The sequence below is a fragment of the Tyto alba genome, unplaced genomic scaffold (genome assembly GCF_018691265.1).
Source record: "Tyto alba isolate M040663 unplaced genomic scaffold, T.alba_DEE_v4.0 Super-Scaffold_40, whole genome shotgun sequence".
Lineage (NCBI taxonomy): Eukaryota > Metazoa > Chordata > Aves > Strigiformes > Tytonidae > Tyto > Tyto alba.
In genome coordinates this window covers 24,230,302-24,243,791 of record NW_024881316.1, presented here as the reverse complement: position 1 = coordinate 24,243,791, position 13,490 = coordinate 24,230,302, and the positions used below count along the sequence as shown (strand labels likewise).

The window sequence follows — 13,490 nt, the reverse complement described above, 5'->3', positions numbered from 1 at the left end:
TACCTTTGATAGTATATATGAAGTCAGGTAAGTGTCTTAAGTCAGAAAAGCTTCTCACAGAAGGCAAAGTTCTTTAACTCCCATTGACTTCCATTAAACAGTTCTCATTCAGCATTTATAAATACCAAGTCTATTATCTCTCTGTACTTTGGTTTCGGTGTCAGTAATGTGAGGTTAACAGTACTTAGTTGCTCCTCAGAAAGGCTTATTGTTTGTCAAGCACTTCAAAAGCATCATAAGAACAAGTACTATTACTGTAATTACGAAGGAACCATATAGAAACTGTATTTACAGAAAGTACATGTCTCCCTACAAAGTTGCATAAGCATTAATGATCTATGACATAATTATCTATCCATTACCACGGTACAACCAATAAATCTCCTTGTAGGTAGGCTCTGCTAGAAAATTATTTCACATTTAGCCTGATGGAGATTCATTTCATGTGTCACTTCTTGGTTACATGTTCTGAAGAACAGTATAGAACAAGCATCAATTACTGTTTTGATGTATCTAGTCAATCTGAACTCAGTAACGTATGCTTAAATACTATCCATCCTTTGGTTGACACTGTAAGTAACTTCAGTCAACAAAATGAAAGCTTTAGTGCATAGCTGAGAAGAACGTGACAAAGCGCTCCTTGCAAACGGACAGCATTAGTAATTACAATTTCATTTTGTGTCATTCCGCAAAAAGGGATGTATTAATAGATTTTTGCGATAATGATTTTACAGAATTGCCCATGGTACCAAAACCAATCAACACTGCAAAGACCAAAGCTCATATATTAAGGTAATAATTTTGAGGCTCCATGTCTCTCATCCAGTAAATCACTCTTTTCTTAATTGGCCAGAAAAGGGTCAAGAAGCAAAGGCCTGTGTTTTATTGTTGCATAATCTAAAATTAAAATAAGAAAAGGAGAACTAAGTGTTTCACGGTGAGATTTTTATCTCCATTGGATTTGGTATCAACCTTTAGAACAACCTAGAGTCCTGTTTGGACACCAGATCATTAACAGATTAATAAATTTTATCAAGAAGCCTGGAACAAGGTACATTAAATTTAATCAGGATATTTTTATTTAATTGATACCTTTTGCTATGAGTCAGTTGGAAATGTCAGTGGACAATTTGCCCAGGGAAAAACTATAATAAAAGCCTAAGTATAAGGTGCACAGCAATGTAAAGTGAAATGCATGATTTCTCCTCCTTATTCCAAAGAACTGTGTTGTTTCAAAACAATAAACACATTCTTCATGAAAAAAGCTATCCCAAAGCACGTATGAACAGTTCAAAACAGAGCCCACTTGTGCAGCGGACACTTGTGATTAAACCTTTTCTAAACAGTTATCTGACATCTACCCAGAACTCCCTAAGAAGCACACGAAAGCAGATAAACAGTGTGAACTCTGTAAGGTACTGAATATGCTTTAACAGTGCTCAGGGGATGTACAATTCAGAAACAAGTTCCATGATCCTTTTATGTCAAGGAACTCTGTTGGTGTGTATGCCACACTGAACTCTAACCAACAGGCAAGTGATAAGCTCCCCAAAAATTCAGATTTTTGCCTTTCAGACACTGGGCTTTTCAATCTCTTTCTGCAGTAGTTTAAATACAAACCACACATGTTGCAGTTTGGGCAGCTCTTTATATTTTGTCCTTTGAACTCAACTCCCAAAATCTATATCTAAGTCACTGTAATGCTGGAGTTACTACGAAATCATTATGGCACGTTTCCAGAACAATGATAACCAACAGGAAGACTGAAGAACACGTTCTTTGGAGAAAGCAGCATTACTTGGTTCCCAGGTATACAGAATAATTAACATGATAACAAAGCCAGGAATACTAAATGTGTGCTCTTGAAGTGTGAATGCTCACGGGTAAGGTTCATTAAAGTGCGGATTGGTGTAGATAAACTGCTTTGCCCTCTCCTTGAAGGACAGGGCTGGAAATAAAAATAACTGTGAAGAATGCTAACCAGTAACAGATCTTGTACAATTTTGAAATATATTAAGTGAATACCTGAGAAATACCAATGTCCTGTGCTTGCACTCCAAACACCACAATTTTTTTCTACTTTGAAGCCAGGAAAATTGGCAACAAATTAATAAGCACTATGAACCAAATCCAAAGCTCTGTGAAAAATGCTGAGGTCCACTCAGTCATTCCACTGTAGAGCTGATCAGCCTCCCGAGGCAATGTCTACAGTAGTGATTTTTTTGTGGTTACTGAGGCAGAGCAATGACTCAAAGTAGTTGCTACTGAGATCCTCGCAGCTCCAGGTAATGACAGTGGGGTTATTCAAATTCCTGTCAAATACACAAAACAGTTCTACTTTAAATTGCTAGTGAAGACATCTTTCATGTTATGTGTCAAGCCACGCTAAAGTGCTGTGTTTGCAAAAACTATTTGCTCCCAATATTTTATTGTACAGCACAAGTAATTGTCAGGTATGTATCATATGTCTTCTAGAAAAACATTTTTGTTTTCCTTAAAGTCTTAAACAGAAAGTAAAAATTTCTTACTGTATTGATCCCCAGGCCATTAAGCATGTATATCACATCCTCTGTGGCTACATTTCCAGTAGCACCTTTTGCATAGGGACATCCACCCAGTCCTGCAACTGATGAATCCACTACAGCAACTCCCATCTGGAAGATAACAATACAAGAATGCAACATCAGCACAGAGTATTATTTATAATTATTCATAAATAGCAGGCTACACATATTAGTTATTATGGATAAAATACACATTTCTGCCCAAATGGATGTGTTTCTTGAAGGAAATTCCTTATAATGGCGTTAGCCCTGACATCTTTATAAGGTAAGACTCTTCAAACACAGGATGTGGAACAGAGAACTTATGGTCCACTACATGTGATTTTGGCAGATAATTGCTGGTTTAGAGCCAGAGTTGTATGTCTTTTCTATCTTTATCTCTCTACATGTCTTTAAGTAGTCCCTATCTATTCTTGCATAGGCTTACATACAGCCAAATACAATCAATGCATTTATTCAAATGTGTAATTTTAAGCATATGTATTAGTCTTTGCAAGTTGGAAGTCTTAATATTAGCATCTGATTTATGTGTCATCGAAAGTATTTTGGGACATCTACCCTTCAAAATGTGTTTTATATTAATGGCTATTCTTCCACAAAGAACTTCCTTCCCAGCATTTTCTCTCCTCTCATTTTATTTTCTTTCCTCTTTATTAGAGATCATGAAAACACCATGTAAATATTTCTTTTGTTCTTGTTTTAGAGGAAGACTACAAGGTATTTTCACCCAAACTGAACACCATAGTGTAAAGAAGAATTAAATTTTGGCAGATCTGTTAAAGATCTCATGAGTTTAAATCAAATGGAAATAAAAACTTAAAGAACTTTATTCTGGTGAGTCTGACCCATTGTTTATCATATTCACCAGTCTAGAAGAAAACGCAACCCCCAAAATAGCAAATTTCACACCCTAGCACAGTCCTGGGGCAGCATTCAAAAGCCTAGTTTTTAAGGTTCTTGCAATAACTGGATAGCTTGGATATCACGGAAGTTGTCCATATAGTTCAAATGTTTGAATATTTTTAAGGGAGTGCTTGATACACGGTGTTAAGGTTTCTCATTTAAATTAAGACTTGAAAAAACAGCCAGCTCTCATAGATTCATAGTTCTCTCATTTTTATTTTCTTCCTATTGCATCCAAGCTCCTTCTACCTTCCGATCCTCTCTCAGCATATTAATGATAAAGAATAGTAAACCAGTTACCAACTCTGCGCAACAGATAATATTAAATTTCCTATGGGATAACGCCTTCCCTGGGAGATTGGTCGGGGAGAGAAAGAAACTGAGCCTGTGATTTCCACTGATTTGTTTAGTGAGCTCTTGTACCCTCTTCTTTCTGTGATTACATGTGAAAACAAAGCTGAAAGTTGGAAGCATTTTTACTCTGTTTTAACATGTTAGGTATGTGATCTAAAACACTGGGTCTCCCTTGTCAGACAAAAGCTCTTTAGCCTTCCCCTTGAAGAAGATTAGATGCCTTTGGAAGCATTCAGGCTCTAGAGATAATCAGAGGTAGGCAGTGGTATTGGGCAGAGAGGTCATGAGCTCTTCAAAGACACCAGCTTCTCTCCACCTTAAGCACACTTGAAGATTATCCTCCTGCTAGGTCTAATTCAGGCAGACACAAACCAAAAGTTTAGAAGGAGAAGCCAAGCAATCTGAATCAGTGTGTAATCCCACCTCAAATTCTGGGCAGGAGTTCCTACACTGACCTAAGTTTTCAGTACTCCAACTTTGACTTTAGGTCCGGAGAAATTCAGAGGTTAAACCATTCTTATTACTCACATTTGCAAGTCAGTAAGATCAGCTTAGAGGCCGGACTGCACAGCAAGCTGATTTCCATTGCCCTCCTGAAGGACCTGCCTGTCCCCACAGGCTGAGCTGGGAGCCTGAGCTTCTTCACAGCCACACATACAACTAGCTGGCAAGGCAGGCAAAAGATGATATCCTGCATGTTGCAGTTTCTAAGTCCCCCCTTCCGAATATACCCATCAGTGGGGGTTTTTAGTTCTGAAATAAACTTCCCTAATGTTTTGTTGTATTTGCTTCTAGTTTTAACAGTGCTTTCCATAGTTTTATCACTGGCCTTACAGGCTCTTTGAAGTTCCAACATTTCTGGAGAGCAGTAATAAAAAGTAATCCAATGAAGCTTTGTCCTAGGTCCTGTTCTCAGGCAGGGAACATCATCTTGAGCTAGGTAGCTGCTCAAAGCCTTTAATAAAGACCTCAAAGGGGCTGAGGTGCGTAACTGTGACAGGCAAGACAGTACTGTTTAATATTGCTCACACAATGAGACACTCTAAGAAAGGATATTGTACTTTAAAGTACACTAATCTGTGAATTATGGAGTGAATCACAAAAGTACATGTTTCACGTTTCAGTCACTTGTCACACACTTTGTTTGTGTAACCCACTGGTCAGAAAATGTGTTATACAACACACATCTGTGTCCAATACACAGGGGACAGGTGTTTATGATAGCTTTCAACTGGAAATTCTGTCTCTTTTTGCACCAGCTGCTAAGATCCACACATTTACTCTGGAAGTCATCGCTTCAAGCTTCACAGTGGCAGCTGTCAGGTTTGCAAGTGTCCCTGCAGAAACACACCTAAGGCCTCTTAATGGAAAGACTTAGGGTACGGTGAAGGTCTGGGGAAGAGAAAAGGGAGACTCACATGTAGAAGTGCTGGTATGATACAAGCATGCATCCCAATACCATGCCTGCTCTTTCAGGCTGATTTTAAGATCTTCATCAGAAATTATTGTTTCAGGGATAAAAAGGCAGAAGAAAGGGTCCTTCATGGAGTTTCCCACCAGCCGTCAGGTTATGTCAAAACTGTTAGAGCATTCTTCTTGATGTACCTATTTTTAGTAACTTTTACATGGGGATAAAAGCTACAGGAAAATGATGTGCTGAGGTACATCACAGCTGTTCAACTCCTCAGGAAGATGAACAGACTCAGAAACAGTTTTAGTAGCACATAAGCAGCCACTTTCTAATCCCAGTGAATTTTCTCATGAAACGCTTGTCCTTGTGCAAAAATAGGGAAAAATATCAACTAAATTGTATTGGTGACAATTAAAGTGGCATCTGAAAACAGCCAGAAAAGTTTTGTCATTTCAAAACTGGGGAGAACCTCTTCCTGTGGGTTGTTGCCTATATTACTGTCAGTAGCCTGCTCCAGTGCTTCATAGGGCTCTCACTGTGAGAAAAAACAAGAAACAATATATTGCCAGCCTTAAAAGGATACACATACATATTAATTTCTTTATATGCTTATACAAACACTTGTGATGCCACCATAACTCTACATTTGCAGTGCAAGTCTTGTAATGCTGGGGTACATGTTGCTTATTATTGTCTGTAGAAAGTGTTTGTGAATACATGGGGGCATGTGGGATACCACAGCAACATGAAGGTAACATGAAACACATATTTTTGTCTAAGCACATCCTAGCATTCTCTGGTACCCTTGTTTGAGTTAATTTAAGCAGCAAGAGCATAAAAAACCAATGCCTTCTGCTGGCTAAGCAGTGGGGGCAGTGACCCCCAGATGACAGACAGTGATAATTGCTCTGTCTTTTAAACCATCAACTATTGCGGCTAAATTGGCAAACAGACAGCTTTACATCGGTATCATCCTCTGTGTGGTGGCTTTCAGACTAGTACAGGACACTTAAACTGTTACTTCCCAGAATTAGTGTATAAATACGTTTATGTCTCTATAATTGTATCTGCATCGGGATGGATTTGCCATTTTAACATTCAGACAGTTGTAGACAAGGTCTTGACATGGTGTATATAATACAGTAGCTCTGTCTGACCTTCAAAACTAACATGCCTTCAAATCAGTGCTCTTAATATACAATGAGCGGGTGTCTCTGCCTTTAAGATAATTGTCCTTTAAAGTTCTTTTCACAATGCTCCTGATGTCTACTGCAACAGGCTATTTCAGCAGCAGGCTCAGCGGCATCTGTTTGCTCTCGCACACTGTACAGGCAAATATGTGCTTTCTGATTCATGTGCAGAATCACTGCAGTTCATCTCCCATGTGGCTCCATTCAAAAAGTCCTTAGATAATCCATATTCCAAGCTCCATTCTAACAGTGCTAAAAACAGATCTTGGAAAACATCCTTCAGCAGCAGTACTAACTAATTTGGAGGTTAATATTACAGCCCAGCCTGTCCAAGCACAGAGTCTGAAATAGCACCTAATAAATAACTTCTCTGCAAGTTTGAGCAGCTATGAAGCTGTTTTGCTTTTGCAGCCATTAAAAGCATACGGGGCTCTAAAAGAAAAGCTAAAAATTGACATAATGTGTAAAACAAAGCCTCTTTCCTTTATCACGTCCAATATTTGTAAGGCTTTTATGGGAGATAACGAGTTTCAAGCCTTTCAGCAAACTGAGCTTGCAAAACATTCACTATCAATATGAGATCTTTAAAAAGCCCACAGTCTCGTTGTCACTTCCTGACAGGCACTAAATTGTGCTGAGATTCATCAGAAGTTTCACTGCAGCAATTTCGTAGGATATGTCCTGGACGACCACTCACCAAGCTGCTTACATATGGACGTGTGTGTGGGTGAACAATGGCTCGGTTTCCAGGACAACTTCAGTGCTCCAATCTTTTTTGACACTTGCAGTGTTTTGATAATCACTAAATTCCTGACAGTGGTTCCTGAACACCTTCCAAACTTTCGCTTTGGCTAGCTTTAGCTTACTCTCTAGAGAAGGCAGAAGACTTTTTGCTCCTGTCCCATGCTAACTCTCTAATTCCCCAATGAGAGAGCGAGGAATTAAATTCATCACCTTTGTCAAATAGCCAGTTTTAACAGGAAACCATTATTGCCAGTGAATAATAAATGCTTCATGTTTCTCAGTTTGCTTTACTACCTCCCCATAGTTTCTTGTTGGGACAGTGAGTCTCCTTCCTTACCGATTTTTAAACCTGGCTTCATCTGACAGAAGTTTAACTTTGTCCCTCTCTTAAAAATGGCAAAGGCAGCCTCAGCACCTCCAGGGATGCATGAGGTATAAATCAGAAGCTATAAACCAGGTCTCATAAATTAGGATGTTTTTAAAACTATGAGATTTTGAAACCACAATGTCAAGGATCCCAGGTATGCATTAAACAGGAAAAGATTTGATGTCCCACAAAGTTAGGGGCCACAGCATTGTGAAGTTCAGTATCACAGTGCCTTAAAGATAGGTGCATGCAGATATGACAAAGAATGAGTGCGTTAGTTCAGCATTCGTTCGAGGAAGGGAGAAGGAAGGGAGGAAGAAGTAAAAGGAGGTCAAAGGTTGTCCACACAAAAGGCAGCACAAGACTAATACAATGTAATCAGTGCCTCACCGGCACTCTTGGTGTGGTGTGGTACTGTCATATTACTGTGTATCTCTGGCATTAGTCTGCTGCCCACCACTACTTAGTATGCCATCAGGAAAACCCCCTTCTCCTGTAGAGATAACCATAGAAAAATAAATAACTACGCCAGCAATGCTTTGTAAGGTTGCTGTGCCCACAGAGACCCTTCTGTGAGTTACATTATCAAGCTGTCTAAAATCAAGGCTTGCCATCCCCCTTTATAAAACAAATGTGTGTAAATAAATATTATTCTAGTATTTGAGCAATTAGAAGCATAAATTTCTACACACAAGACAATAAAATGGGACAACATCTCTCTGTGGAAAATCCTGAACCTTAACTGCATTTCCTTCCTGCTTCTTTTTCTCTCCACTCTTGCTAAAGATTAATGCATCACAAAAGAAAACACTACTTTTCAGAGTTAACTTAATCAGTACTGACCACAGGGTGTCACTGTTACATTAATATATATAATCTCCCAGTTCATTTAGTTAGAAAATTAATACATTCAACAACAACAAAAAAAGCCTTTTCTCCCAAAACATATTGAGATGCAAGCAATTTGTGGGCAGACATGCTGCATAAAATAGGTTAATACAGCATTCCTTTAACTTATTGCACACATCTTTTCATATTGCTACTGACACATTTATTATAAGCAAAGCTGGCAATCACATCTAGAGTTAAAGTTCCCTAACACTTTCCATCACAAGGCCCTACTTTGAGTTGTTTATTACTTTGTCAGCCTTTAACTGCTGGAGCTTATATTTTCCAAGCCTCATCTCTGCCTCAGGCTGGATTGTTTTGGAAAGTTTTAGTGAAAAATGGGGTTGGCCACTTCCGCGAACAAGTTTTGGGGAAGAAAAACGCTTTGTTATGCTAATATTCAATAATTCTAACACAAGCCTCTTGGAGATATTCTTGTAGCTTTGCACTCTCAAATTTGGCACAGAAGGAACACTGTTTTAAGAAATCATAGAGTCTGGACTTAGTTATGATCTTAGGAAAATTCCACCTCATTGTCAGGAAATTTTCAGTCTGGTAGCTAAAATGCCAGAGGGTCAAGAAAGCAGCAGCTAACCGCTAACCATGCTCCTTCCCTCAAACTCAACAAAGAACTGAAGCCATTTCTCTGAAACTGAGTTGAAAAATCTGTATCTCTGGCTGGCTGTGCATCACCTGCACAAAAAACCTCTCATCAGCAGGCTCGAGCAGCTGAGATCTGTGTTGCAGATCCAGTTCTTCAGAGAAAATTCATGGATGTCTAGAGGGAATCAATGCCATTAAACATGAGACAGGTTTTGAGATTTTGAAAAGCCTAGAAAGTCCTACTAAAAATCCTACACTGTAACAAAATTCATATTGAGAAGCAGATGCTCACAAATCACTATTAGTATTGCCTATGCAGGCTTATTTTGCTCCTTTTTTGAATACATGTACTCTTATTGACAAGACACTAGGGTTTGCTAATTCAGGGTTGTACACAATTCGAGGGGCTCCCCTGTTAAGGATCACAAAACCTGCAGGGGGAGCAGGAGACACATTTTAAGGTCTTGTGGAAACCCATGAAGATGCCATGACCATCAGAGCAGTGAGTGACTTTCCAGTCTCCCTTCCTTCCCCCCTCCATAAACAACCCGGGGCATTGCCCCATTTCCTGACTCGGCTGCTGCAGATCTGAAGTAGCTATTGCCCCAGATGCTCTTCAGCAGAAGTTGCTGCTCTCAAGTAAACCTCTGGTGGTTTAACAGTTTGTCTGCTTGCTGCGTCTTGTGAAATAATCTAATCTAAAAATGTGGGTGATTAACTGTATAGGTTTAAGTTAGGACACAGTCAGAAGACCAGTTAAACAGGTAGAACACAAAATATAATATTCTTGGGATCTGGAGGGAAAGGGGGAACTGGAGAAGAAAAGCAAAGAGCAACTTTGAGGTAGGCAGGGAAAGAAATGTGTAGTCTAGAGGTGCAACAACTGTGGCAGGCTGTTTGTGCCCTACATGCAGCTGGCTGACAACCAGGTTTTTCTCACACGCTACATGCCAGTGTAAATGAATAAAAATAAACCCGAAAAGAAATGGAGAGCTTTGAATGGACAGGGAAGACAAAAAGATTACTTAACTTGATGGTAAAGTTACTCTGGGTTGGTCTGGGAGAGGAAAATTTTGCTGGGTCTGAAGAAGCATGTTTGGAACTGCTGACAGTGAAGAAAGAAAATCCAGTCACTTTGCAAGGGGTGGTTCACAGAGGACAAGCAGAGTAGAGAGACATACCTACTAAAATAAAATGCCCGAATTATCATAATGGCTGAATTATGGATGGTCATCTGAGAATGGGTTGGATGAAGGATGGAACCACAGGTAAAAATCAATGTTTGAGATGAAGGCTGCAGAGAGCACACTTCACTGTGAGTTACAATACTGAAAAAGGACAGAGAGCTACTACGGAGAATCAAGGAATGGTACTGATCTAGTACATGAAGCACACGTCGCAAATGTGGAACATGTGAATCCATCAGTGAAAATGGCAAATCTGACCTGAGCATCACAGAATCTGAAAAGGATAATTTTTCCTACATTCAGAGAACATATAACTTAGTTCATCTATTTTAGGTACCCCTTTTATTGGTATCTATGACTTATAAAGAAAATACAAATTCTTCTGATCTTGTTCAGTCCTGGATCGTTTCTGTCAACTCCCAACCCTTCTAGTTACTGGAAGACAAATTTCTGCTGTTGATTCACTCTGTGGCTTAAGCTGGGTGGCCAAAACTGTTCCTGGAGGTCTAATTCCCCTCACTTCGTATGAACAGAACACTTCCATCATGATGCACCAAGTGGCAGAGGACACTAGCTTGTACCAATGTTTGCAAACAAAATAGGTGGGTGGCAGAGAACATCTACTTTTATAAAATATTTTTGTAGCAATGATGGCATTTATAAGAAAGCTGGGAAAGCAGAACAGAACTATTTTAATTCCACAGTAGTATTATGGTATGTCAGCATCAGGGTACCTAAAGGAATGAAATAGTAACAGCATTTACAAATCTCATCTGAATTCAATTCAGCCAAAGCCCTCACACAGTAGCACCTGACTCCCCTAGAGCAAGGAACATCACCCACCCACAAAAACCACTTTGTTTTGACTTTCATTCTTTGTATTGTCTCTAAAATCAGGTCCACCTGCCACTCAGCAAAAATGGGGACCTCCCACGCATCCCTAGGACTCATCTCCAGATGTGAGGTGGAGTCCTACAGAAGTACCAGCTCCTTGTCTGGAGCTGATCACTCAGACAACATGTGTGGTCTGCACAGCCTGAAAACTACCACTGGCTCCTTGGCATGGAAGCTGGGGAAGCTCAATGGACCAACATGGATGGAGGGACCCCAACATGACATCAGGAATTCTAATGGGTTCTACAGGTGTCTGAAAATGTATGCTAAGGTCAGCCTCTTCTCTGTCTCCCTCTGCGTAGCTTTCCCCAAGGAATGCTAAGACTTACTAAAGGTGAGACCTCAGTTTAAGTTGTTGGACACTAAGATTGATGTCTGTTAGTTCTAGTACAAGGACATTTTTCTTCCACAACTAACTCAGCTTCATGCAGTGCTTTCCATCTTAACTGCATAATGAGTTTTCACATTTAGAGTGAAAAGACCTTTTCAGATATTAGTGACTTTTAGTACTGTTCCCACTCACACCTTGTCAACTAGACCTACACTTGTTTCTGCATGTGATGATATACAAAGCAAGGAAGCAGTTGGTAAATATACTTCAATCCAATTCTCCCTTATCTCTGCCACATACCAAAGCATCTGCTGAAGGTTTTGGCTACTATCCCAAACATGATGGCAGTAACGGTGTATTAAATAATCTGTTGCACATTACAGTTTAAGTAGATAACTACTCCTATCTCATGATTCCAAGGCTTTTCCTCTGATGTTAGTACCTATGCTTTCCAGAAGGTTGCTCAGCTTACTGTTGTAACTGTTGTAATATCTTTCTTCCCATTTCACCTATTTAATAGGAATCAAGCTAGGCTATAGTCAAACTTTTTCCCCCCCCCCCTCTCAATAACCATCCCAGAAAGATTTAGCTGACTTAGAAATGGAGCAGATTCATCAGTAGAGCTAAAAAAATGCATACACATATCCAAATGCAAATACATCCAGTAGTCAAGCAGTGATATTATCCTACCTGGGACTCGGGTTTATTCTTCATCTTCCCTCTAAATAAATGTCCTAACTATTGGGTATGTGGGACACCCAGGCAGTGAACACAAAACTCGTGCCTATGGCTTTTTTCCCATTTGAGACCCAAATTGTGCTGTGCTTCACAAACACATGACAACATCTAAATGGAAGGTCCTGCTGAAGCTTAAGTTTTCAGCTACTTGAGAAACACCAGGATGGTAGTGTGTTCTGTACATATCCCTGAGAAGTCTAGCCCCAAGCTAACTTCACCTTTGCCCCTCCACTTTTCAGTCAGATTTTGCTGCACTTTCATTCTCCTTATGTAACAGCAAGATATAAAGCACTGGCAGCACAGTACCACTTCTTAGAAGAGTCTGGCATTTTATACAGACCCAGATCTCTTGAAACTCCTCAAATGCACAAATGAATTGGATTTGACTAATTCTTACTGTATTGAAATTATTATTCACTGGGAGATCGCTTGAGCAAGAGCATGGACTTCAAGACTGTAACATTATTATTATTTCTAACCTATAGTTGAAGCTCGTAGATGTGATTCCTCTTGCAGATCTCAATAACTACCAATGAAATATCTTAATTCATTAATAAGCGGGCAGAAAGAAAAGAACCTGGTTGGATCAGAGAACAAAAGTCTGTTTTCATCTTTTTAACTGTTACGGCTTTCATCTTTTGGGGGGGGGGCGGAAATAAAAAAGACAAACAGCTCTGTTAATTCCTGAGGCTACTTATTTTGCAAAAGAAGATTCTTGGAAGTTTTCTAAAGGAAGCCACACATTTCCAGCAGGGTACACGTGTTACAATGATATAATTTGCAACTTAGAACTGGAAAATCGCTTTATCTAGTGTATAAAAGTGTTATCTTAATGCACAGTTTTAGTTGTTCAGATTAATTTAAAATGTACTACAAGGATGAGCAGAATTTTGAATTCTAGTTTAATTTTTCCATAATCCATGGTATCTTTTGCATTTTATATTAATATACACAATATATGATTCATACTTACAATACAGAATATATGCTCCTAGCAGTTATTTTCTAATGTGGGAGATGCCTATTATCATTTCTGGAGATAGATCCCACAGCAGAAATGAAGAATTGTGCATCCTATCTCAAGCTGAATAGACGTATATCTTCATCATTCACTATCACTCCATATTAGATTTAAAGTCTAGGCCAAAAATAATTTGTACAGTTAACGCTGTTATATAAACCCAGTACTTTTTAATCAGATGTAATTACTATTTTGAATCTCTCTTAATTCTATTCTCATAATCCCCTGAGTGAAACAATACTTCATTCTATTTTAGTACCTAGGATGTAAGGAAGTTCAGAGATTCTGCTGCCCA

General features: G+C 39.2%; 1 protein-coding gene across 2 annotated transcripts in view; it reads right to left on the bottom strand.

Annotated features, from left to right (window-relative positions):
* Nucleotides 1–13,490, bottom strand: part of HMGCLL1 (3-hydroxymethyl-3-methylglutaryl-CoA lyase like 1) — an 88,262-nt gene that overhangs the window by 7,069 nt on the left and 67,703 nt on the right. For both annotated transcript variants that reach the window (XM_042803572.1, XM_042803573.1), the window contains one exon: nt 2,529–2,654. In XM_042803572.1, the coding sequence (XP_042659506.1) occupies nt 2,529–2,654 (126 nt within the window). The remainder of the gene's footprint in view (nt 1–2,528; nt 2,655–13,490) is intronic.